Source organism: Camelina sativa, chromosome 10 (assembly GCF_000633955.1).
Source record: "Camelina sativa cultivar DH55 chromosome 10, Cs, whole genome shotgun sequence".
NCBI classification, from domain to species: Eukaryota; Viridiplantae; Streptophyta; class Magnoliopsida; order Brassicales; family Brassicaceae; genus Camelina; species Camelina sativa.
Window position 1 is genome coordinate 15963252 of NC_025694.1, and position 22841 is coordinate 15986092.

Here is a 22841-nt window from a genome sequence, read left to right on the forward strand (position 1 = left end):
TCTGTACAAATATTCAGTGCTAATTTCTACTTGAACTCAATTAAAATTAAAATTTCATACCCAATTAGTATAATAATGCCAATTTCAAACTCTATATTAACGGATGCTGACAGGTGTGTGAAAGTGAGGTGGCATCGTCCACAATAAACGACGTCGTTTTAATGTTTTGCTCTCAATTTTTTTAAAAAAATATGACAACCCCTAGGCTCGAACCCGGGCCTTGTCCACAATGCCACACATGCTTTTACCAACTGATCCAACAACGTTTCTCAACAAGTTTTCTAAATCGTTTATATTTATAACCTAAAATGATACTATATTATCAACTAAACTTAAAATCCTGCTTTAGAATTCGGGAAATAAACGAGGATTTTCCCGACCAATCTTCTTCTCAATCTGAGATTTTTACTCCGAAACGTTTATTCGAACGACATGATGCTGACTCGTTGGCATTTGGGTCCCTAGAATTACCCTAACATCCAAAAACCCCAATTTTAGAATAATTACTGAAGCTGGATCCGTATAAGTCAAATCACGAGACAGTGAGGTCAACCCCAAATAGCGAATACACACAAAAAGTTGTCGAATTGAGATCTGAATTACGAAACCCAGATTGTAAACCCAAATTGAGAAATGTTGTTGGATAAGTTGGTAAACGTATGTGTGGAATTGTGGAAAGGACTCGGGTTCAAATCTAGTGGTTGTCATATTATTTTAAAAATACGTCTCACTTTCACACCTGTCATCTGAGTCAGCATCCGTTAATATAGAGTTTGAAATTGGCACTATTGTACTAATTGGGTATGAAATTTTAATTTTAATTGAGTTCAAGAAGAAATTGGCACTGAATATTTGTATAAGTAGAAATTAGCACTTTTGGAAATGTACATGTATGAAATGACCATTTTCCCTATCTTTATTGTAAAAAATAAAAGGAAATTCCACCACATTCCTTTTTCTGTTTGGGGACTTTGCACAATATGCTTTCTTATATAAGAAGCAACGCTGAGTACAACCAAAGCATTGTTTTAGTTTGAGTTGCTATATTCTCTTATTTGATCTGGTCATATCATCTTCTGATTTCTTGAATTTGATACTAGGATGGACATGATCTGTGAGTTGGCGGATGATTTGATCTTTAAGATACTGTCATCACTTCCTTTTAAAGAAGTGATAGCCACAAGTGTTATTGTCCAAACGGTGGCAAACTCTATGGAAGTTGGTGCCGAAACTCAACGTTAGTGAAGATGAACATTCCACGGTATCTTTGAATTGGATTGACAGACATTTGGTAGAGAATAATCCTCAGGTTCTAGAGAGGTTGGATTTCAAGCTTATCTCAGATTATTTTGACGAGAGGATCGAATATTGGGTTTATCCTGCGCAGTTATCTTGCGGTTTCTTTACACTTGCATGGAATTGCCGATTAGTGTATATGCATGTGGAACCCTCAAAACCTTGATACTCTGCAAACTACATCTTGGGGATGTTCCGCCATGGGCTTGTTTGTCATCCCTCAAAACTCTTCACCTTTTATCCGTGAAGTTCTCATGCCATGAATCTGTTCAAAGGCTTTTAAGCATCTGTCCGGTTCTTGAAGAGTTGGTTGTAAGAAGATCCACTTATACGAGTGTGGAGATTTTCACTATAAACGTGCCTACTTTGAGAAGTTTATCTATCGATTATTCAAAGGCGGTATTTCGACCCGCGCGCGGGTGTTCATGGATTTGTGATAAATGCTCATTCTTTGAGGTACTTGAACATTAGAGGCCATTTCAGAATTTTTTTAAAGTTTACAAATATGCCGGATCTTGTCAAGGCGAATGTCGAGGTTGTTTGTGATCAATCTGAGAGTGTAATAGGATCTCTTACCGCAGTCCGACATCTTTCTTTGTGCACCAAAGTTTCAAATGTAAGCTTTTGTCAACCTGAACTCAACTAAGTCCAATAGTGTCAAACTTAAGCTCTTATTCCCTATATACTGTTTGCTGTCAATTAAGTAGTACTATATTTTGTAGATTTTGTACCATCGAGACACTTTCGGCTTATTTCTTGAACATCTAGAGCTATGTACATACTCAAAGACGCTCCAAGACTTCGAGTTCTCAAGCTTAAGTCGGTATGTAATTAAATTACTCAGTTTCCTTATATTTAATTATGTGCTTTTTTTGAAGAAAGAAATCCAACGCTAACACGTACGTTGTGCATCTCAGATACCTTAAGGATTGATTTCACTAGTTCATCAGTGTCTGCGTGATTTGGATTGATTTTCTTACACGCGTTACGTGGAGTATCTGCCTAATAGCGTGGCTCTAAAATTTAAGAATGGAGTTGGTATTTGCAACATGGTTATGGTATTGACACTAATTTTGGTAGTAACTGCTACTTAACTACTTATTTGAAGTTACATAATTTGGTTCTGTTCATATCAGGATGTGCATGATAGATTTATTTCCGATACAAATGGGAGTCAGTTCTTCATCACTTAAGCACCACAACCGTCCTTGGATGGTAAACACATTCATCTCTGAAATTATATTTTAAGGTTCTGATTTTTCAAACGTTGTAGGTTCTCTTGTGTAAAAACTGCAGGTTTTGGTTATTAAGTTTTCAAGTTATGTTATATTTCAGGTTCTGTTTTTTTTTTAAAACACTGCAGGTTCTGGCTTGAAAAGCAGGTTTAACCAAACAATTTTCAAAATTTAATATTAAAATATTTCTAACCCCACTTAACAATCTTTTTTTTTTTTTAGCTTTCCCCATTGGAGATGCTTTAATGAACTAATGTTTCTTCGCTCTTCGTTTATCTTCCTTCATGGTGTTCCTCTTAAGCTCAAGACCAGACATGTCCTTCGTGTAATGTTTTCTTCCTTTTTTTATTTTTTTTTATCTCTAAACCTTCCAAATTTGTTAACTCCATTGCTTTAATTTTTGTAATTCTGCTCTTCTTTTTTGTAGAAGACTCTTTGTGAGGTCAGGAGAGCTAGTTATGCTGCTATATCTGTTTCTCTCTCATCTGAGGATGAGTCCTCGTTCCAAGCAAAGGGAATTGATTTCGTGGAGAATCGTGGGATTAGACCTAATCATCAAACTTTGATATGGCTTCTTGAGGGATGTTTGAAGACGAATGGGTCTTTGGATGAAGGGAGAAAGCTTCATTCCCAAATTCTGAAGCTGGGTTTTGATAAAAATGCTTGTCTCTCTCAAAAGCTTCTTGATTTTTATCTATTCAAAGGAGATTTAGATGGTGCTTTGAAAGTGTTTGATGAAATGCCTGAGAGAACGGTTTTTACTTGGAATAAGATGATAAAGGAGTTTTCGATTAGAAATTTGAGTGGGAAAGTGTTTGGTCTTTTTGGAAGGAGAATGGTTGATGAGAATGTTACTCCGAATGAAGGTACCTTCACTGGTGTTCTGGAAGCATGTCGTGGTGGTGGTAGTGTTGCTTTTGATGTTGTTGAGCAGATTCATGCGAGGGTTATATCTCAGGGTTTGGGTGGTAGTACAATTTTGTGTAATCCTTTGATTGATTTGTACTCCAGAAACGGGTTTGTGGATTTAGCTAGAAAGGTTTTTGATGGGTTACATCTGAAAGATCACAGTTCTTGGGTTGCAATGATATCTGGGCTGTCTAAAAATGAACGTGAAGCAAAAGCCATTAGATTGTTCTGCGGTATGTATGTTTTTGGTATCATGCCAACACCTTACGCGTTTTCAAGTGTTTTAAGCGCGTGTAAGAAGATAGAAAATCTTGAGATTGGCGAGCAACTTCATGGGCTCGTATTGAAGTTAGGGTTTTCCTCTGACACTTATGTTTGCAATGCGCTTGTATCCTTGTACTTTCATTTGGGTAGTTTGATATCAGCTGAACTCATCTTCAGCAACATGTCACAACGAGATGCGGTTACTTATAACACTCTTATCAACGGGCTGTCTCAGTGTGGTTACTGTGAGAAAGCTATGGTATTGTTCAAAAGAATGCAGCTTGATGGACTTGAACCAGGCAGCAATACTCTTGCGAGCCTTGTGGTTGCAAGTTCAGCTGATGGAACTCTGTTTAGAGGACAACAGCTACATGCATACACAACTAAACTTGGTTTTGCTTCAAACAACAAGATTGAAGGTGCACTACTTAACCTATATGCAAAATGCTCTGATATTGAAACCGCCGTTGATTATTTTCTTGAGACTGAGGTTGAAAATGTGGTTCTGTGGAATGTTATGCTAGTTGCTTATGGTTTATTAGACGATTTAAGAAATTCTTTTAGGATTTTCAGACAGATGCAAATAGAAGAAATTGTCCCAAATCAATATACCTACCCGAGTATTTTGAAAACTTGCATACGACTTGGGGATCTTGAGCTTGGAGAACAAATCCATAGTCAAATAATAAAAACTAGCTTTCAGCTCAATGCCTATGTCTGTAGTGTGCTCATCGATATGTATGCGAAATTAGGAAAGTTAGATACTGCTTGGGATATCCTCGTAAGGTTTGCTGGGAAAGATGTTGTGTCTTGGACAACAATGACTGCAGGTTACACGCAATACAATTTCAACGACAAAGCTTTAGCAACTTTCAGGCAGATGTTGGATCAAGGGATTCGGTCTGATGAGGTTGGATTGACAAATGCAGTGAGTGCATGTGCTGGTCTTCAAGCCCTAAAGGAAGGACAGCAAATTCATGCTCAAGCTTGTGTATATGGTTTCTCATCTGACCTGCCATTTCAAAATGCACTGGTTACACTTTATTCTAGATGCGGAAAGATAGAGGAAGCATATTTAGCATTTGAACAAACTGAAGCTGGAGATAATATAGCATGGAATGCCTTGGTATCGGGATTTCAGCAGAGCGGAAACAATGAAGAAGCACTTCGTGTCTTTGCTCGAATGAATAGAGAAGCAATTGACAGTAATAATTTCACGTTTGGGTCTGCTGTAAAAGCTGCTTCTGAGACAGCAAACATGAAACAAGGGAAGCAGGTTCATGCAGTTATCACCAAAACCGGATATGATTCAGAAACAGAAGTTTGCAATGCTTTAATCTCTATGTATGCCAAATGTGGGAGCATTTCTGATGCAAAGAAGCAGTTCCTTGAAGTCTCCACAAAAAATGAAGTTTCTTGGAATGCGATAATTAATGCTTTTTCGAAACATGGATTTGGTTCTGAAGCACTAGATTATTTTCACCAGATGATACAGTCTAATATAAGGCCTAATCATGTGACGCTTGTGGGAGTTCTATCAGCATGTAGTCACATAGGACTAGTGGACAAGGGAGTTGAATACTTTGAATCCATGAACACAAAGTATGGTTTAGTTCCTAAACCGGAACACTATGTGTGTGTAGTGGATATGCTAACCCGAGCTGGTCTTTTGAGCCGGGCGAAAGATTTTATCCTGGAGATGCCTATAGAGCCAGATGCCTTGGTCTGGAGAACAGTTTTGAGTGCTTGTGTGGTGCACAAGAACATAGAAATAGGAGAGTTTGCTGCACGTCATCTCCTAGAGTTAGAACCTGAAGACTCGGCAACATATGTACTTCTGTCAAATCTGTATGCGGTGTGCAAGAAATGGGATTCTAGGGATCTTACAAGACAAAAGATGAAAGAGAAGGGTGTGAAGAAAGAACCAGGACAGAGTTGGATTGAAGTTAAAAACTCAATTCACTCTTTCTATGTCGGTGACCAGAATCACCAGTTGGCAGATGAAATACATGAATATTTCCAAGATCTTACCAAACGAGCATCTGAGATCGGGTATGTGCAAGACTGTTTCAGCCTATTGAGTGAACTACAGCAAGAGCAAAAAGATCCAATGATTTTCATTCACAGCGAGAAACTAGCAATTTCATTTGGACTCCTTAGCTTGCCTACAACAATGCCTATAAATGTAATGAAGAACTTACGCGTTTGCAACGATTGCCACGCTTGGATAAAGTTTGTATCCAAGGTATCAAATCGAGAAATCATAGTGAGGGATGCGTATAGGTTTCATCATTTTGAAGGAGGTGCTTGTTCATGTAAAGATTACTGGTAAGAAGACCTAGAGCCTGGCAGCTCACTCGCCTCTTTCGGGAAGGTCAAGTCCCTGTTCCAAATTTTGAGCTCCAAAGTTATTCACATGCTCTAGTGTTCGCCCGAACAAGTAGGTCATGGACCAAAGCTTACGGGTAAGCTGAGTCCATAATGATGATGCGATACATACTTGAGCAATGTTCTCTTACTAAAACTTGCTTATTCAGTACTCATGTTCTCTTTCTGTGTGTTATACAGGAGTCGACCGTAAGCAATGGAGACCATAGATAACTGGAGAAGACGAATGACACCTTTCTTTTTGGTAAAGTAATTCTCACTATTCTTCAAAGCCCATCTCTTTATTTTTTTGGCTTATATAAATGTATATATACGTGCATCTACGGGCTATATATTAATGAATTTTAGATTGAGCGAAAGTGTTTGAAATGATTGTAAAGCTCCTATGTTGTCCAGAAACAGAGTCTCTTCATTCAGATGATTGAATGATGTGCTTCTGAATTATAAATGAGTTATATGGGCTGATATTTGGTAATTCCAGGGGTTTTCAGCTACTATTACACCAATAACTGGCTTATAAAAACAATATTATGTTATGTGAAATGATATTATGATTATCTAAGCAAGATAGAGCTTTGAGCTAATTATTTGACGAACGAATTTGCTTTTTTTGGTTCAGTTTTTATTAACATGACTAGCCGATCATGTGTTCCTCTTTGTAAGATGATTTGTGTTCTCTAGTAAACCTGATCAGTTCCATAAAAGTTTTCGTTATTGCAAACTTACATACATAAAACACAAGAAGAATTGTACAAGTTAGACAAAATTGAACATGGAAGAATTTTATAATTTAAACATGGACGTGTCATTGACTGGTACGAAAGGAACAGTATAAATGGAGAACAAATGAATGAATTGAATAAAAAAAAAAAAAAACAATTCTTGGGTTCACCCCTCTTATTCACCCATCTTTATTAAGGAAATAAATTTTGTAGATCAATAAATTTAAAAATTGTTAATTTTAATATTATATTACAGTTTTCAATAATCACATCTAAACCCTAACCATTTTTTATAAATCCAAACCGACATATAATTTTGTTTAATTGTAAAATCTAAACCCTAAACAACTCTTTTATAAACTTAAACCGATAGGCGACATATAATTTTGTTTAATTGTAAAATTTAAACTCTAACCACTCTTTTGTAAACCCAAACCGACATATAATTTAGTTTAATTGTAAAATCTAAACACTAACCACTCTTTTGTAAACCCAAACCGACATATAATTTGTTTAATTATAAAATCTAAATCATAACCATTCTTTTATAAACCCAAACCGAAATATAATTTTTAAAAATTATATATTTGAACCCTAATATATACTATTAAAGCAAAAGTACCCACTAGACTCAAATTGGACCATGACTTTGTTTTGATACGCTTTTCATCAAAAATGATTAGAGAATCACTTAATTTAGTTAAATTACCCTAGTTTTGATTTCAATAAATGACCATTATACCCCTTAATCGCCCACTTAATTACGACCAGGTCGAGACGCGGATCTTCTTTAACCTGGTAATAGAAGAATTAAAACTCGCGGATCCGTTTGTAATCCAAGATTAAATATTCGGATCCTGTATGTTTTTTGGTTCAAGAATAATTATTCATGTCGCCAAACAGAGGTATAATCCCTATAAATGAGGAAACTGGTATCCGAGTATTTAATGACTTTAGTAATATCAAATATTAACTACTACCATACTTAATCCCTATAATTATTACGAATATTAATAATAATGAGAAATCTTTAATACTTATGGATTGTGATTTTGTTGCTTCCAAAATAATCAATAGATTAAATACGAAATTGTATATATATGTAAACTTAATTGATTTGCTTTTATATTGTGAGATATTTACAGAAACAAAAAATCAACTTAATACAATTAAATAAAAACAAATCATCATTTAGTTTAGATTTTTCAATATTTCTTTAACGAAATTATAGTAATTAATTATGATTAGTATATATGGAAATAATAAAAACGCAGAAATTATATATATGTAAAGTTGTAAACTAATTTACAGAAAATGTGAACTGTATATCCCACATCGACTAAATATTTTGGAATATGATTCATAATCACTATAAATATATGACTAATATATTTTGAGTACAAATGAGAAGGAAGCTTGATTAATCAGATATCCAAATTTAACAGTTTAATTTGGTTCTATTTATGAGCATATTTAAACTTTTAAAAAGTAAACATATTATAATATATTTATGTTTTTTAAAAAAGTTTAAGAGATTATAAATATTTAAATTTTTAAAGAATGTTTAAATTATTATAAATATTTGAAATTCAACGAAAATTTAAAATATTATAATATATTTAAGTCTATAAAATATTTAAGTAATATTAATATTTTTATTCTTAAAATTTTTAAAATCTAAAAACAAGTTTGAGTTAAACCCGTTAAAACATGTATTTTTATCAAACTATAAATTAAATTGGTTTTTTACAATTTTGTTAATAACTTCTAAATGATAACTTAAGTATACATAATCTCACTATAAATACAATGGTTTTCTAACCATTGAAATATCTCACGCTAAAATTTAACAATCAACTTCTCCTCTTTTGACAACAAACCAAAATAAAGAAAAACTCATCCTCTTACAATACTACTATCCGATATTGCGGTGTGTCTATCCTCTTACAAAACTACTATCTGATATTGTGGAGTGTCTATTCTCTTACAAAACTACTATCCAATATTGCGGTGTGTCTGTTTCCAAGAAAAGCTACATTTTACAAACTACTTACTACTCTATTAGAATTTCTAATTTACTGTATAACCCCAAATATACAAATAAACATAAACAAAGAAAATAAGTCAAAATAAAAAACTATATTACAAAAATACAAATTACAAAAAAAAGTAACTAACAAAATATATAATCCGGTGTTGTAGCACGGGGTATCACCTAGTCCTCTTTTATAAACCAAAACCGATATAATTTCCTTAATAGAAGATCTACATAATTTGTTTCCTTAATTTATTTTGTTTTTTTATTTTAATTTTGATTTATTTTTTTATATATGATATGACATGACATATTTTTGTATTTCGATTGGTTAATTAAGAGGGCGTGAATGATGAACCCAAGAATTTTTCATAAAAAAGACGAACTGAAATGAATATGGAGGAACTCAACGAACAATTAAGAAGACAAAAATGCATAGAAAGGATATATAATTAATCTATGTTAAATGAAAAGTTGAAAACTAAAACGGATGCTAACGAAAGGTTTCGAAAACGGGAAATGAACACTTTGGAAGCGTATATACTAGAATACTAAACATCAAAACCATTTTTGATATTTTAACTAAAAGATAAAGATTTCTGTTTTATACAGTAATTGTATTCTTCAGATAATATTTTCATAAAATTGTAAACTATTTTTACTAAACTTTTGAAATTCAAAAAAAAAAAATAGCAAAAAACAAATATCTAACAAATCTTAATTTGTTTAAAATAGCAAAAAAACAAATATCTAACAAATCTTAATTTTCCTCAAAGCTCAAAAGTAAACGAGTTAATTAGACAAAAGTAAAATAACAAGAAAGCTATATTTGAGAACTATTGAAAAATGAAAAAGCTTGAGAAGTTCAAATACAAACCAAAGCTAAGAAACATGATTGAGAAACAAAGAGAACACACACATTCTGACTCTAAAAGAACCACAATGACAATTAAAAAAAAAAAGATAGATAAACAAAGAAAACGAGAAGATATTTCCACTATTTTAAAGTATATATCTTTATTTAAAATTAATGTTGGTTTACTCTGGATAAGAAAACAATTTCATTCCATAATCCTAATATAACATTTGATAAGAAAACATTGGGATTCTCTTTTAATTAATGTTTGGTTGACAAAAAAAAAAAAAAACATCTCAAAAATTTTAAACAAAAAAAAATTAAGAGTCAAAATGTTTGTAAAAATATGGTAAAATATTTAATTTGATTGAAAAATTATTATTAAAATGTTATAATAATGCTTAAATAGAAGGAAATCTATAGTCAACATTTAATTTGTAGAATAATTTTCAAACACCACTAATTAATATGATGCACAATACTGGAAATAATGTGGTCAATAAAATTATTAGTATTAAATAATAGTTAAATCATTAATTCAGTATATGGACAAAAACCACAAATTTTGAAAGAAATATAATTTTTGATGTGCAGATAGTTCAATTCCATGTAATAACACAACTACATAGAGATTTTAACATGTGGTGGTTTAATCTGGGTTTTAGTTTTGCTTTACTAATTTGGTTTTAAAAGAATAATAAAAATTTGGTAAACCAAAACCAAATCTAGTAGAGTTTGGTAGAATTTTAATTTTTGCTTTGAATTAAATCTTAATCAAATTAAGAAGTTATATTTACTACACAGATTTTTTTTTTTAATTCATTTTCATTCAAAATCAGTTATGGTATTATTATATTTGAAAAGTAACTATTTATTCAAATCAAAGGAACATTTCAGCTTTTGGGTTGATATTTTCAATTTAGTTTAGATTAAAAAGATTGGTTTACCTTAGTCAACCCAAGAAACATTCAACACTTTTTTTTAGTAAATAGTAATTAATTTTACATCTTACTAAAAAATCTTATCATCCACCTTTGACTAGTATCAATTTCTAAAATCTTATCTCTTTCATTTCAAGTCTATTTAAATCAATTCGCGCGTTTTTTCATCACATATCAAATAACAATTATACTTCTAAAAGAGAGAGATTGAAATCAAATAGTGACCATGTCAAAGCTAAAACTTGCATGGGTAGAGAATGACAAGGCAAGAGCATTAACTTTGAAGAGAAGGAGAGAAGGATTACTAAGAAAGGTGAAAGAGCTATCCATATTGTGTGATATATGGGTTTGTCTAATCATTTTCAGCCCTAACGAAGTCGAGCCAGTGGTGTGGCCATCTGCTGAGAGGGCTCGTGACCTCTTAAACGATTTCTTTGCCTTACCAAAGTTCGAGCAAAAGAATAAAGAGACGAGTGTCGAATCATTTCTGAAGAAGAAGACAGAGGCCGTTCATAAACAATTGATGAAGAGTAATAAAAAGACGAAGGAGTACGTCACTGATGAGTTAATGTTACATTTACAACACGGTCGTGGAATTGAAGATCTTAACTTGACTGAGATCTATGCATTACTATCTTACTCAAAAGAGAAAATCCTACTTTGTAGGAAGAAGTCAAATTTCATGAAGTTTTCTCCTCTTCGTGATCCACTGGTGCTTCCATCTGAGGTGAAAGTAAAGCAGCTGACGATCACCACAAATGATTCTTTTGTAGGAGGTGTTCAAGATGATGATAAAACTGAGTTCGATCCCAAACCACTTGAACATGTAAGTCATTGTCCATACCAAGGAAGTAGCAGCAATGGAAACGCTAGTTTGGAGATGGAGCCCATTTATCCCTTTGTGACGTGTTTTCATGGTTTGGTTGGGTCTGCCTCTCAACAATTACAACATCGTAATATGACCAATAATCCAATATTGGCTATGAATCAACCAAAACAATACCTTTTCGATTTCATGAGTCGCGAGCAGGAAATTGAAGAGGAAAAAAACAACATTAACACACAAATTTACAGGGGCAACAACACTATGACGACCAATAATAATGCTTGCCAAGAGCCACCTCTTAGTGAAACAACCGTTAGAGAAGATAATGTTAATCTGATGTCGCTCGATATCGATAGGGATTGGCTGAGCTTATAATCATCATTTCTTGAATCATAGTTGATATTATATTCGGTGAAAAAACAAAAACACAAGTTGGTATTTGGTTCTAAGTTTGGTATGAATTTATTTTTAAAGTGTATTTTTTTTTCCATTTATTTTTAGCAATTATGAATTTGTGATATTTTTTCTTTGTTATTTTGAAATTGTGTTCGTGTATTTGTTTTTTTCAGTTTAAATTATACAAATACTAGTATTGGGCTTGTACTACAAAAGAAGGTTTTGTTTCGTTCATACTTTGTTTTTTGATAAGTTTTATTCTTATTTATAATTTTTGTATAAAAAATATATATAAACAAAATGAAAAGTAATATGGATTTCATCAAGTCGGTTGAAATTATAAATGTTATTACTTCACATAACAACTAAATCCTCGGACATTACTTGAGTTAAAGCAATTAAAATATTTAGGAATTGTTAGACCATCATTATCGGTGATAAAATATTTACTTATAGAAGTTAGGAATTGTTAAAACAATTTAGGAATTGTTAAAACAATTAAAATATTTAGGAATTGTTAAAACAATTTACTTATAGAAGTTAGTTTTAGTATTAACGGTTATATTTATAAATAAAATATTACATAGAAAACTTTGATTTCTCACAAATCACAAAACAGTACCATCTTCTTTCCTCTTCACTGATTTTTTTTGCCAACAAACCTAACAACAACATGAAGTAAGTCTTAAGCAAATTGAATCATTGATAATGTGGAATAAGATGATAATGAAATTGAGTACTGTTTAAAGAGTTACGGATAATCTACCCATTGTCAATTAGTTCAAAGTTAAGCATCCATGATAAACCCAAATGTAACATAGTTACATAGCCGAACACATTCTGACATATTAATCCGGTCTGGAAAGTGAATTGATCACCTCCCCTAATTGATGGCCCAAATAAAAACTCAATTCCGTCTATATAAGTAAAAATGATTATCTCTAAAAAAACATGATAGATTATGTTAAGAAAGACAAAATTAAGATGTTTGACTAGGATTTATCACTATGTTATCATTCACTAAGATATTTTTCATTATAAAATTTATCATTTATTATGATAACGAGATTAATTTTTTATTGTAACAAACGTGTAATAATTTAATAATATATTTTAAACAGTTTTTATAAGTATATTTTTTTTTATATAACAAAGTTAATAACTTAAATTTATTTTTAAATTATTTTTTGATTTTGGAAAAAAACTTTAAATAGTATCGAATGAGTGTTGTCCCAATCAACTGATATCATCAACTCGTCTCTTCGCTGTCTTTGGATATCCAAAAATCTGCATATTCCTCTCTTTGTGTCCCCTTACATTTCTCCTTTACTTTCCCGGGAAAACAGCCGAGAAAATTAAATAATAAAGATTTAGTGGTAGAAGAGAATGTACTCGGCGATTCATTCTTCGCTTCCTCTAGATGGCAGCTTGGGAGACTACTCTGACGGAACTAATCTCCCCATCGATGCCTGTTTGGTCCTCACCACTGACCCCAAGCCCCGCCTTCGTTGGACCTCTGAGCTCCATGAAAGATTCGTTGACGCCGTCACTCAGCTCGGCGGACCCGACAGTGAGTGTCCTCTTCTTTGAATTTTATGGATCTTGGAAATTGAAATGTGGGTTTAGGTCTGTATTGACATGGAGTCTTGGTCGGTTTAGGTTTAGTTCCTCCTTACAGATTTGGAAATATTGAATCCCGAAATAGGAAGTTTTTTCTTGGGTTAATATCAACTCTGAACAATTTTAGGAATTACTTGACTTATTGTTTGCTGCATAGGTCTCTCGTTATACCTTTTGATGTCTGTTGCCTTGTTTGGTTTATGAGTGCCTCTGTGTGTTTTGATTACAGAAGCAACGCCCAAAACTATAATGAGGACAATGGGAGTGAAGGGTCTCACTCTCTACCATCTCAAATCTCATCTTCAGGTCTGATGATGATACTACCAACAACACTACAGTATCAATGATGCCTAATTTATTACTCAGATTACATAAATAGAAACATTTTTCGGTGCTTTTGACTATATATTGTTTCCATGTTTTGCGGTAGAAATTTCGTCTAGGGAGGCAATCCTGCAAAGAATCAATTGACAACTCCAAAGATGGTATTTTTTTCATCGAATCCACCATTTTTTGTTGTTTGCATCATCGGTATTATCAGTTGTTACAAAAGGGGCATCTTATTGTTGTGCTTGTGCATTGATATCTCTATGAACTTATTATATCTCTGCAGTTTCTTGTGTTGGGGAGAGTCAGGACACAGGTTCATCGTCAACATCATCGTTAAGAATAGCTGCTCAGGAACAGAACGAGTACGGTTTACAAGTGGTCTCTTTGTCCCCCAAATTTCTGACTAGTGGTTGTGAATGTGTTTACTGTATGAGCAGTCCTTGTTTTTGGTTTTGTGTGAGCCAGGAGTTACCAGGTCACTGAAGCTTTGCGTGCCCAGATGGAAGTCCAAAGAAGACTACACGAGCAATTAGAGGTTTGTTTTCTTATTCAGATCTACCAAAAAAAACCAGAGAGATTTTGATTAATGAGAGACTCTCCACTCTACCAAATGCCCAACCAAACTTACGAGACATCCTAAACCCTCACTAACTGCTCTTTAACCCAACTCATAAAAGCTCTAATATGTTACATTCAGTAATAGCTAAGATTTGTGCAATTGAAGATAAGCTTATCAGAACAATCCTACTTACGAAATCTGTCAATGAAACATAGAACCATAGAAACTGTCCATTTTTAATGTTAGATTGATATACAGTTCAACAACATTGAGCCATGGTTCCACATTTTTTAACGAGGTCCATCAGTATGCGCAGGTGCAAAGGCGACTCCAGCAAAGGATCGAGACGCAAGGAAAGTACTTGCAATCAATTCTAGAAAAAGCATGCAAGGCTATAGAGGAACAAGCTGTTGCGTTCGCTGGGCTAGAGGCGGCAAGAGAAGAGCTATCAGAGCTAGCCATAAAGGTCTCCATCTCCAATGGATGCCAAGGAGGAACAACAACAAACACCTTCGAGACAACCAAAATAACAATCCCATCTTTATCCGAGCTTGCAGTAGCAATAGAGAACAAGAACAACTGTTCAGCAGAGAGCTCTCTGACTTCCAGCACTGTAGGAAGTCCAGTTTCAGCTGCGTTGATGAAGNTCTCATCTTCAGGTCTGATGATGATACTACCAACAACACTACAGTATCAATGATGCCTAATTTATTACTCAGATTACATAAATAGAAACATTTTTCGGTGCTTTTGACTATATATTGTTTCCATGTTTTGCGGTAGAAATTTCGTCTAGGGAGGCAATCCTGCAAAGAATCAATTGACAACTCCAAAGATGGTATTTTTTTCATCGAATCCACCATTTTTTGTTGTTTGCATCATCGGTATTATCAGTTGTTACAAAAGGGGCATCTTATTGTTGTGCTTGTGCATTGATATCTCTATGAACTTATTATATCTCTGCAGTTTCTTGTGTTGGGGAGAGTCAGGACACAGGTTCATCGTCAACATCATCGTTAAGAATAGCTGCTCAGGAACAGAACGAGTACGGTTTACAAGTGGTCTCTTTGTCCCCCAAATTTCTGACTAGTGGTTGTGAATGTGTTTACTGTATGAGCAGTCCTTGTTTTTGGTTTTGTGTGAGCCAGGAGTTACCAGGTCACTGAAGCTTTGCGTGCCCAGATGGAAGTCCAAAGAAGACTACACGAGCAATTAGAGGTTTGTTTTCTTATTCAGATCTACCAAAAAAAACCAGAGAGATTTTGATTAATGAGAGACTCTCCACTCTACCAAATGCCCAACCAAACTTACGAGACATCCTAAACCCTCACTAACTGCTCTTTAACCCAACTCATAAAAGCTCTAATATGTTACATTCAGTAATAGCTAAGATTTGTGCAATTGAAGATAAGCTTATCAGAACAATCCTACTTACGAAATCTGTCAATGAAACATAGAACCATAGAAACTGTCCATTTTTAATGTTAGATTGATATACAGTTCAACAACATTGAGCCATGGTTCCACATTTTTTAACGAGGTCCATCAGTATGCGCAGGTGCAAAGGCGACTCCAGCAAAGGATCGAGACGCAAGGAAAGTACTTGCAATCAATTCTAGAAAAAGCATGCAAGGCTATAGAGGAACAAGCTGTTGCGTTCGCTGGGCTAGAGGCGGCAAGAGAAGAGCTATCAGAGCTAGCCATAAAGGTCTCCATCTCCAATGGATGCCAAGGAGGAACAACAACAAACACCTTCGAGACAACCAAAATAACAATCCCATCTTTATCCGAGCTTGCAGTAGCAATAGAGAACAAGAACAACTGTTCAGCAGAGAGCTCTCTGACTTCCAGCACTGTAGGAAGTCCAGTTTCAGCTGCGTTGATGAAGAAAAGACAACGAGGAGTGTTTGGAAACGGGGATAGTTTGGTTGTGGGTCATGATGAAGCTGGATGGGTTATACCGAGTAGTAGCATTGGATAGAGAGAGAGCGAGAGAAGATTTTAGCCTAATTGTTTGCTTTGTTGTTGTATTTAACTTTAAAACTTCGTAATGAAACCTCTGTGTCTTAGCCTCTTATGTATATAATGTACCTTGTCCTAAAAATTCTTGCCTAGCTTCGATCACTCTCTCATTACTCACTAGTCACTATGTCCCATTCTTGTCCGATTATTTTAAGATTGTAAGTAGAAAACAATTTTTAAAAATCTTAAACATATTTAGATTGAGATTTTTTGATGTTTTATGATAACTTATATTCAAAATTTTAACCAAAATCATAAAATTTTGTTTTAAAAATACGTTTTCATGGCTTCACTACAATTATAAAAACAGCAATACTACAATTTTATATTTCAAATGGTACTTTTTTAATTAACAGAAGTAAAATTTTATATTAATTATCATATATTTTTATTTAACTATTTTACTGAATATTAATACTATAATTATTATAATTTAACTCTAAATATCATATATCAGAAATTAATCTAAATTATAATTTTTACATAAAAACAACAAAACTGTAATTTTATAATTTAACTCTAAATATCATATATAAGAGACTAATCTACATTATACCTTTTTACTATAACTTAAATCAGATATTTTTATTAATGAAATAAATTTAATATTAATCTGATAAGTGATTTGTGAAAAATCTACAAATCATATCTTATTCAATTATAGATTTAAAAAAATCTAATGAAATCCAATGTTATTGAAGTAATGATTTAAAAATATACCTTAAAATCCATTGTTAATTAAAAAAGATTGTGGATTTAATTTTTAATAATTTGAAGCATTTAAGAAAATTTGAAAAAATTTCTTAGTTAAACATAAAATCTAAATCTCATAGTTTTAGCTGATTTGAAAAGATTTTACCATAAATCTTATTAACTTTTCTAAAATCATCAAAATCATATAAAACTACATAAAAACTAAAATAATTTAAAATATTAATTTGAATACAAACCTAGTTTCATATTTTTCATATTTAACACATAAATCTATCAATAATCAATTTACAAATACTACGTGTGTACAAAATAAAAAATATATATTAAAAGGAAAAAACAAAACACAAATCTCTCTCTCTCTCGAGAGAGAGATAGAGTTATGGGGTCGGTGAGGAAACGGCGGCGTATCGGTTCACTCGATTCGGGTGATTTGCAAATGAAGTTTAAAAAAAATTAGAAAGGTTTTGATTTTTGAACCAAAGAAAGAAAAAATAAAAAACGGCAGAGGAAGAGCCGTTTACGGATTTCTCTTCTTCTTCTTCTTCTTCTTTGTGTGTGTGAGTTATTATTATTATTATTATTATTATTATTATTAATTCTCTCTAATTTACGGACTTAAATCCAAATCGCAAGCAGTTTCTCTGGGCTCACGATTGATTCATCGGTCAGTTACACTCTCCCCCCAATTTTTGTTTTTTTTTGTTAATTGATTTCAAATTGACAAACCAAATTCATCAACTTGTTTGAATTTTGAATAAATTTTGTAGAGTTTGTCTCAAAAATGCGTTGCCGAGAGGTAAGATCATGGACATTTAAGGGTTTAGTCGCTGCGTTTGTTGATCTCTCTGTAGCTTTCTCTTTGCTTTGCGCTTCCTCTCTCGTTTATTTATCCTCCAACTTCCTCGGTTTGTTTGGTTTGGAACTCCCATGTCCTTGTGATGGCTTATTCAGTAACCCAAATAAGAACAAGTGTTTTCAAGAGAGTTTAGTGAACTTTCCTGTGAAAAAGATCTCTTCTGTTCAGAGATCTGTTAGAAATAGAACACCATTTGATTCAGTTCTGTGTAAAGAAGCTCATAGTAGTGGTGGAAAGAAGAGAAAAGGGGAGAGGAGACGCGTTGAGTTGGAAGAAGAGGTGTCTAGTACTCCTTCTGTGAAAAGGGTTGATTCTTGGGTTGAGAATAATGCTTCAGGGTTTGATCTTTTAACCGCGCAGAGTTTGAAAAAGGGAAGTTTTAAAGTTAAGAGTAAGCGTCTCAGCTTTCATAGGTCGCCTTATGGTGTCAAGAACCATTTTCAAGGTAGTTTTGGGTATAAGAACTTTCAGCAATCTCCTTCAAGCGTCGATGTTGACGAAAATGATCCTCTTCTTGTCAACTCCCAAGGTCAGTAGCTTTTAGCTCAGTGTTTCCTTTGTGTAAAATTATTACTTTTGATAGTAAAACTTTGATTATGACTATGTAGATAGTGGAAAATGTTTGGAGGATGTGTCCTTGAGGAAAAGTGTTTCACTATGTTCAGTTGGGTGTGAAGCTGATGCTCATAACAAACAACCGGAAAGGACATTTTCATGGGCGGGTGAAGGTACATGCAGTTCCCCTGTGGATCTAACTTATAGTGGTATGACACAAAAGACTATTGAGATTTTAGAGCGAGTGGTTGCTGAAGAACGAGCTGCACGTGCTGCGTTAGCTCTTGAACTCGAGAAAGAGAGAAATGCTGCTGCATCTGCTGCGGATGAGGCTTTGGGTATGATATTGCGGTTACAAGAGGAGAAAGCGTCGATAGAGATGGAAGCTAGGCAGTATCAGCGGATGATAGAGGAAAAGTCTGTTTTTGATGCGGAAGAGATGAGCATTCTTAAAGAAATTTTGCTGAGGAGGGAGAGGGAAAAACATTTTCTTGAGAAGGAAGTTGACACTTACAGGCAAATGTTTCTTGAGACTGAGCAACCTCTGCCTAACACGCCAGATTCGAAACCAGCTCTAATCAGAAGGTTGCAAACGCCACAACAGAATACTGAACCATGGGATGATGATATGGAGACTGCTGATGTCTCTTCTGGATTTGAGATCTTCACTAATCAGATGGACAGTCGTTTACTTGCTTTTGGAAACAAATCAGTGCTTACTGGAGATTATGATGATGTCAGTTCTCCAAAGCCAGGGGAGGTTGACAATGGAGTAGACCAAAATCTTGAGTGTGATCAGTCAAGAAGTGAGGCATTTGATGTGGAACTGAAAGAAAGAGAAGAGTGTGGCACTTCATTTCCAGAACTAGTAACAAGAACTAGCGACATCGCTGATACTAAGCTTGGTGAGGACTCCCATGACATTGATTGCCGTGTACATGATATCCATGTAGTGACTGATGGAGATAACAAAGTCCAACTAAATGTTCCTTCTGACCATGCCACCAAACTGGACAGATCACAAATTGTTTCAGATACAAGTTATGGACTTCCTCCAGCATTTCCACCGGGGAAAAGGAACATATCTCCAACTATGCGCAGAAATTCAATGTCGGCTGTTGACTATGAAAGACTGAAAATAGAGAGTGAAGTTGGTGTGCTGAGAGGAAGGTTGAGAGCTGTACAAAAGGGAAGAGAGAAGATTAGTTTCTCTTCCAAAGAACAGAGCAAATCGCAGGTGCATCTTCATGGAGATAAAACAAGCCGGTTTTGGGAGGCCAGAAGATCTGGACCTCTCGACTCCTCTTCTAGCCCTTCAACCACAATGGTGAGTTGAATCGTTGTTTGATTTGATTCGTTGGGAAAAAAATTGCAAATAGTACTCTCTTTGTATCACTTAATAATGTATATACACAGTTCTTGCTAGTAATCTTTTTTTGATTAGCAAGTGGCTGATTCTATTTCGGTTTCAAATGTTCTTTTTGCAGGTAAAGGCGAAGTCTATGACACTGGACCTTCATAGTGCTTGAACTGCAAGGTATGTACTTACTCGAATAAACCACGACACAAATATATATCTAGTGAATACATGAGCAACTGTAGTTTGTACAATCTCTCTGCCAAAACTCTAGTGTTGAGGGTTTGAGATTTACTTTCTTGTGCCTGTCACAAACATTGTACTCCAAACGGCGACGTTGTCAAATAATAGTGATGCTTTTGTGGCTGTCTTTATTATAATAACATTTGTCGGGTGAGAAAAGTTTTTGTTTCTCTTTTCTATTTCTCTGCTAACACCTAGATCTTTCTCTTTAATTGCCTATTCGCTAAAACACCATTTAAAATAGACATTATTGTATATACAGTTTTATTTTTGTTGTGGTAAAAATTCATACTCTATACAAAAACAGAACTCCAAACTCATCATATTTGCCCTTTTAACACTTCTCTGCCCTACTATTCACAATCTCTATTGACCTTTGAGCTTAAGTCATTTATATAGAGTAGGAAGCATTCTAACATATTAGACTTTTGAAGTTGGAGTTGGTGCAACCGAATTATAATTTTTTCTCATTAAAAAAACACACTTTTTCTATTTTATGGTTACTAGTAACCGCAAAGAAAAAAACAATTAATTAGCAGACAAAAAAGAGAGAACCACTTGATTATGTGGTTGTAAAGAAGGAATACAATGTGTTCAACTCCAAATGTGAATCAAAATATGAATTTCTTTCTTTTTATGGAAAATGAAAAATGACAAGAAGTAATAATTAAGCTTGTGACATTAACTTTGAAGTTAAGAAGGATGAGGAAGGGAGAGAGCATCCCAAATGAGATCCATATCCAAAGAAGGCATCCTACTCAATTGTACACCATCTCCTTCAATCACTTCCTTATGACTTTTTTGTTTCTTCATCATCACTACTTCTCCTGATGGCTCCATCTTTATGTGATTCTTCGGCTCCAATGATTCCACTTTTGTTGGAGGAGGAGGAGGAGAGTTACTTACTTGGGCGGCCGAAATCTGTTGAATCTTGGACTCCAAAAGCGAGGCGATCATGCATCGCAAGGAACCGGACTTGAGCTGGTGTTTAAGGTCAGGAAAGTTGAGGTGTGCGAATTCGCCTCGCAGGATATAAGCTGCTGTGTCGTAAGCCATCGCGGCTTGCTCAGCGGTTTCAAAAGTGCCTAACCAAACACGGGTTCTGTTCCTTGGTAGCCTAATCTCTGCGACCCATTTGCCCCAGTGTCTCTGTCTCACTCCTCTATACAGCTTTGTTGGTGTCGTCGTCTGAACAACCTTTCTTGTTTTTGACTTCATGGGCTGAGTCTTGGTGGTACTTAACCAATAGTTTCCAAACCCTTTTGAGGGATAGTTGGTTAGGGTTTTATTGATCTCTACCCACTCGTTTCTGGTTTGATCTGATTGATAAAGAGAGTTTGGGATGTATTTATGGTAAGGGATCATGTTGCTATCGGAATGAGAAAGTTCTAGAAGCTTTGGTTCTTTGAGGAACAAGGTAAGGTTTGGGGGTTTAGAAGGATGATCAGGACGTTGATCAAACTGAGGAAAAGATTCTAGAAAGTTCCAAGGAACAGAAGCTACCGGAGATTGATGACTAGAAGAAGTGAGCTCATGATGAGGCGATACAAAGTAACTCGGAGTCGAAGGAGGAGGAAGAAGAGGAGCTTTCATACCTTCCAAGAATATTGGAACACCGAGAAGTTGCGGTTGCGTCGAAGAACTCAAGATCCCATAGATTCCAGAGGACAAGAGCTTGTCGTGCATGAAGCTAGTTTCTATTTTGGGAAACTGATCTTCCATGTTCATTTTTGTTTTTGTTTGTATGTTTTTTTTTTTTTTGAGGTTTTGCACAGAGAACGAAGGTAGTTCTCTTAATTTTGAAGAAATGGGTGGAGAATAAATGTTTATATATATACGATAATTAAGGAGTGTTGTGTGTGTATTGGTGTGATGATCATGTGGAGATAATATTAGATAATTTAGGGAACCTATAACTTTATTGTCCGGAAAAAACATTATCGTCTGACTCAGATCTACGCTCTGCCAAGCTTAATTTGTTCATATGTAACAGAGTCTCACAAACACTTTTAATTAAACAATTATTATGTTAGTATTTTTTTGGTTACAAAATTAATTAATTGACCCTTTAATTTTTCTTATCTTGCGACTTGTTCGTGGCTCCCATTCTACGTTCGCTTTTCATTATCACTTATCAATTAAACGTGACAACTCAGCCCTAACTCATTTAGGTGTCTTATAGCCATATATTGTTTTTTTGGGTATAAATGGTTCATAATTAAATTATACGAATGATGTTGTTGTTGGATACCAACGTTGTTTTCCTTAGGTTATATATATATATATATAGTAGATAAAGATCCGCCGGATGTGCGAGTTTAAAGCTTTATAAATTAAATTAAATTTAATAAAAATATATTAAAATTTGTTGTACGTTATTTCTAAATTTTATTTTTATTATAATACACTGATTTATATATATTTACAAATCTTTTATGTGTGTTACTATTAAAAGTGTATTTTTTACACCTAAATATACTTTATATTACAAATATATTCTTTATCACCACTTAGAAAATGTCTATATAACACATTAAGCCAACTATTTTACTTTCACTTCTGCGTAGTTTTTTAATTACCAAAATTGTTGGCTCAAAAAATATTTTGAATAAAAATATATTACATAATATATTAATCAATGATGTATCATCATAATACTATATGACCACTATGGAGAAAACCTCGGCTCCACCCTCATCCTTTATGGAGAAAACCTT

The 22841-nt window shown here is 34.1% G+C and overlaps 4 protein-coding genes and 1 pseudogene across 4 annotated transcripts; 4 read left to right on the forward strand and 1 right to left on the reverse strand.

Annotated features, from left to right (window-relative positions):
- Nucleotides 2768-6559, forward strand: LOC104719090 (pentatricopeptide repeat-containing protein At4g13650). Its single transcript, XM_010436935.2, has 3 exons — nt 2768-2856; nt 2959-6169; nt 6273-6559. Exons 1-2 carry the CDS (start codon nt 2785-2787, stop codon nt 6034-6036), a joined length of 3150 nt encoding a protein of 1049 aa, XP_010435237.1. The 5' UTR covers nt 2768-2784; the 3' UTR covers nt 6037-6169; nt 6273-6559.
- Nucleotides 10873-11847, forward strand: LOC104720425 (agamous-like MADS-box protein AGL92). Its single transcript, XM_010438328.1, has one exon. It carries the CDS (start codon nt 10873-10875, stop codon nt 11845-11847), a length of 975 nt encoding a protein of 324 aa, XP_010436630.1.
- LOC104719091 (protein PHR1-LIKE 3) lies at nt 13111-16494 on the forward strand. Its single transcript, XM_010436936.1, has 7 exons — nt 13111-13438; nt 13718-13794; nt 13919-13973; nt 14102-14180; nt 14284-14353; nt 14694-14956; nt 16199-16494. Exons 1-7 carry the CDS (start codon nt 13255-13257, stop codon nt 16356-16358), a joined length of 888 nt encoding a protein of 295 aa, XP_010435238.1. The 5' UTR covers nt 13111-13254; the 3' UTR covers nt 16359-16494.
- Nucleotides 17491-20278, forward strand: LOC104719093. Its single transcript, XM_010436937.2, has 4 exons — nt 17491-17777; nt 17881-18498; nt 18578-19851; nt 20012-20278. The coding sequence occupies exons 2-4, from the start codon at nt 17895-17897 to the stop codon at nt 20051-20053; spliced, it is 1920 nt and encodes a 639-aa protein (XP_010435239.1). The 5' UTR covers nt 17491-17777; nt 17881-17894; the 3' UTR covers nt 20054-20278.
- LOC104720426 lies at nt 20665-22004 on the reverse strand (annotated as a pseudogene).

Excerpts from the sequence above, each read along its gene's own strand:
- LOC104719090 (XM_010436935.2), top strand. The coding sequence starts at position 2,785 with ATGTTTCTTCGCTCTTCGTTTATCTTCCTTCATGGTGTTCCTCTTAAG. Across the intron at positions 2,857-2,958 it reads AGACCAGACATGTCCTTCGT|AAGACTCTTTGTGAGGTCAG; the intron begins GTAATGTTTTCT and ends TCTTTTTTGTAG.
- LOC104720425 (XM_010438328.1), top strand. The coding sequence starts at position 10,873 with ATGTCAAAGCTAAAACTTGCATGGGTAGAGAATGACAAGGCAAGAGCA.
- LOC104719091 (XM_010436936.1), top strand. The coding sequence starts at position 13,255 with ATGTACTCGGCGATTCATTCTTCGCTTCCTCTAGATGGCAGCTTGGGA. Across the intron at positions 13,795-13,918 it reads ATCTCAAATCTCATCTTCAG|AAATTTCGTCTAGGGAGGCA; the intron begins GTCTGATGATGA and ends GTTTTGCGGTAG. Across the intron at positions 13,974-14,101 it reads AATTGACAACTCCAAAGATG|TTTCTTGTGTTGGGGAGAGT; the intron begins GTATTTTTTTCA and ends ATATCTCTGCAG.
- LOC104719093 (XM_010436937.2), top strand. The coding sequence starts at position 17,895 with ATGCGTTGCCGAGAGGTAAGATCATGGACATTTAAGGGTTTAGTCGCT. Across the intron at positions 18,499-18,577 it reads TCTTCTTGTCAACTCCCAAG|ATAGTGGAAAATGTTTGGAG; the intron begins GTCAGTAGCTTT and ends ATGACTATGTAG. Across the intron at positions 19,852-20,011 it reads CTAGCCCTTCAACCACAATG|GTAAAGGCGAAGTCTATGAC; the intron begins GTGAGTTGAATC and ends TTCTTTTTGCAG.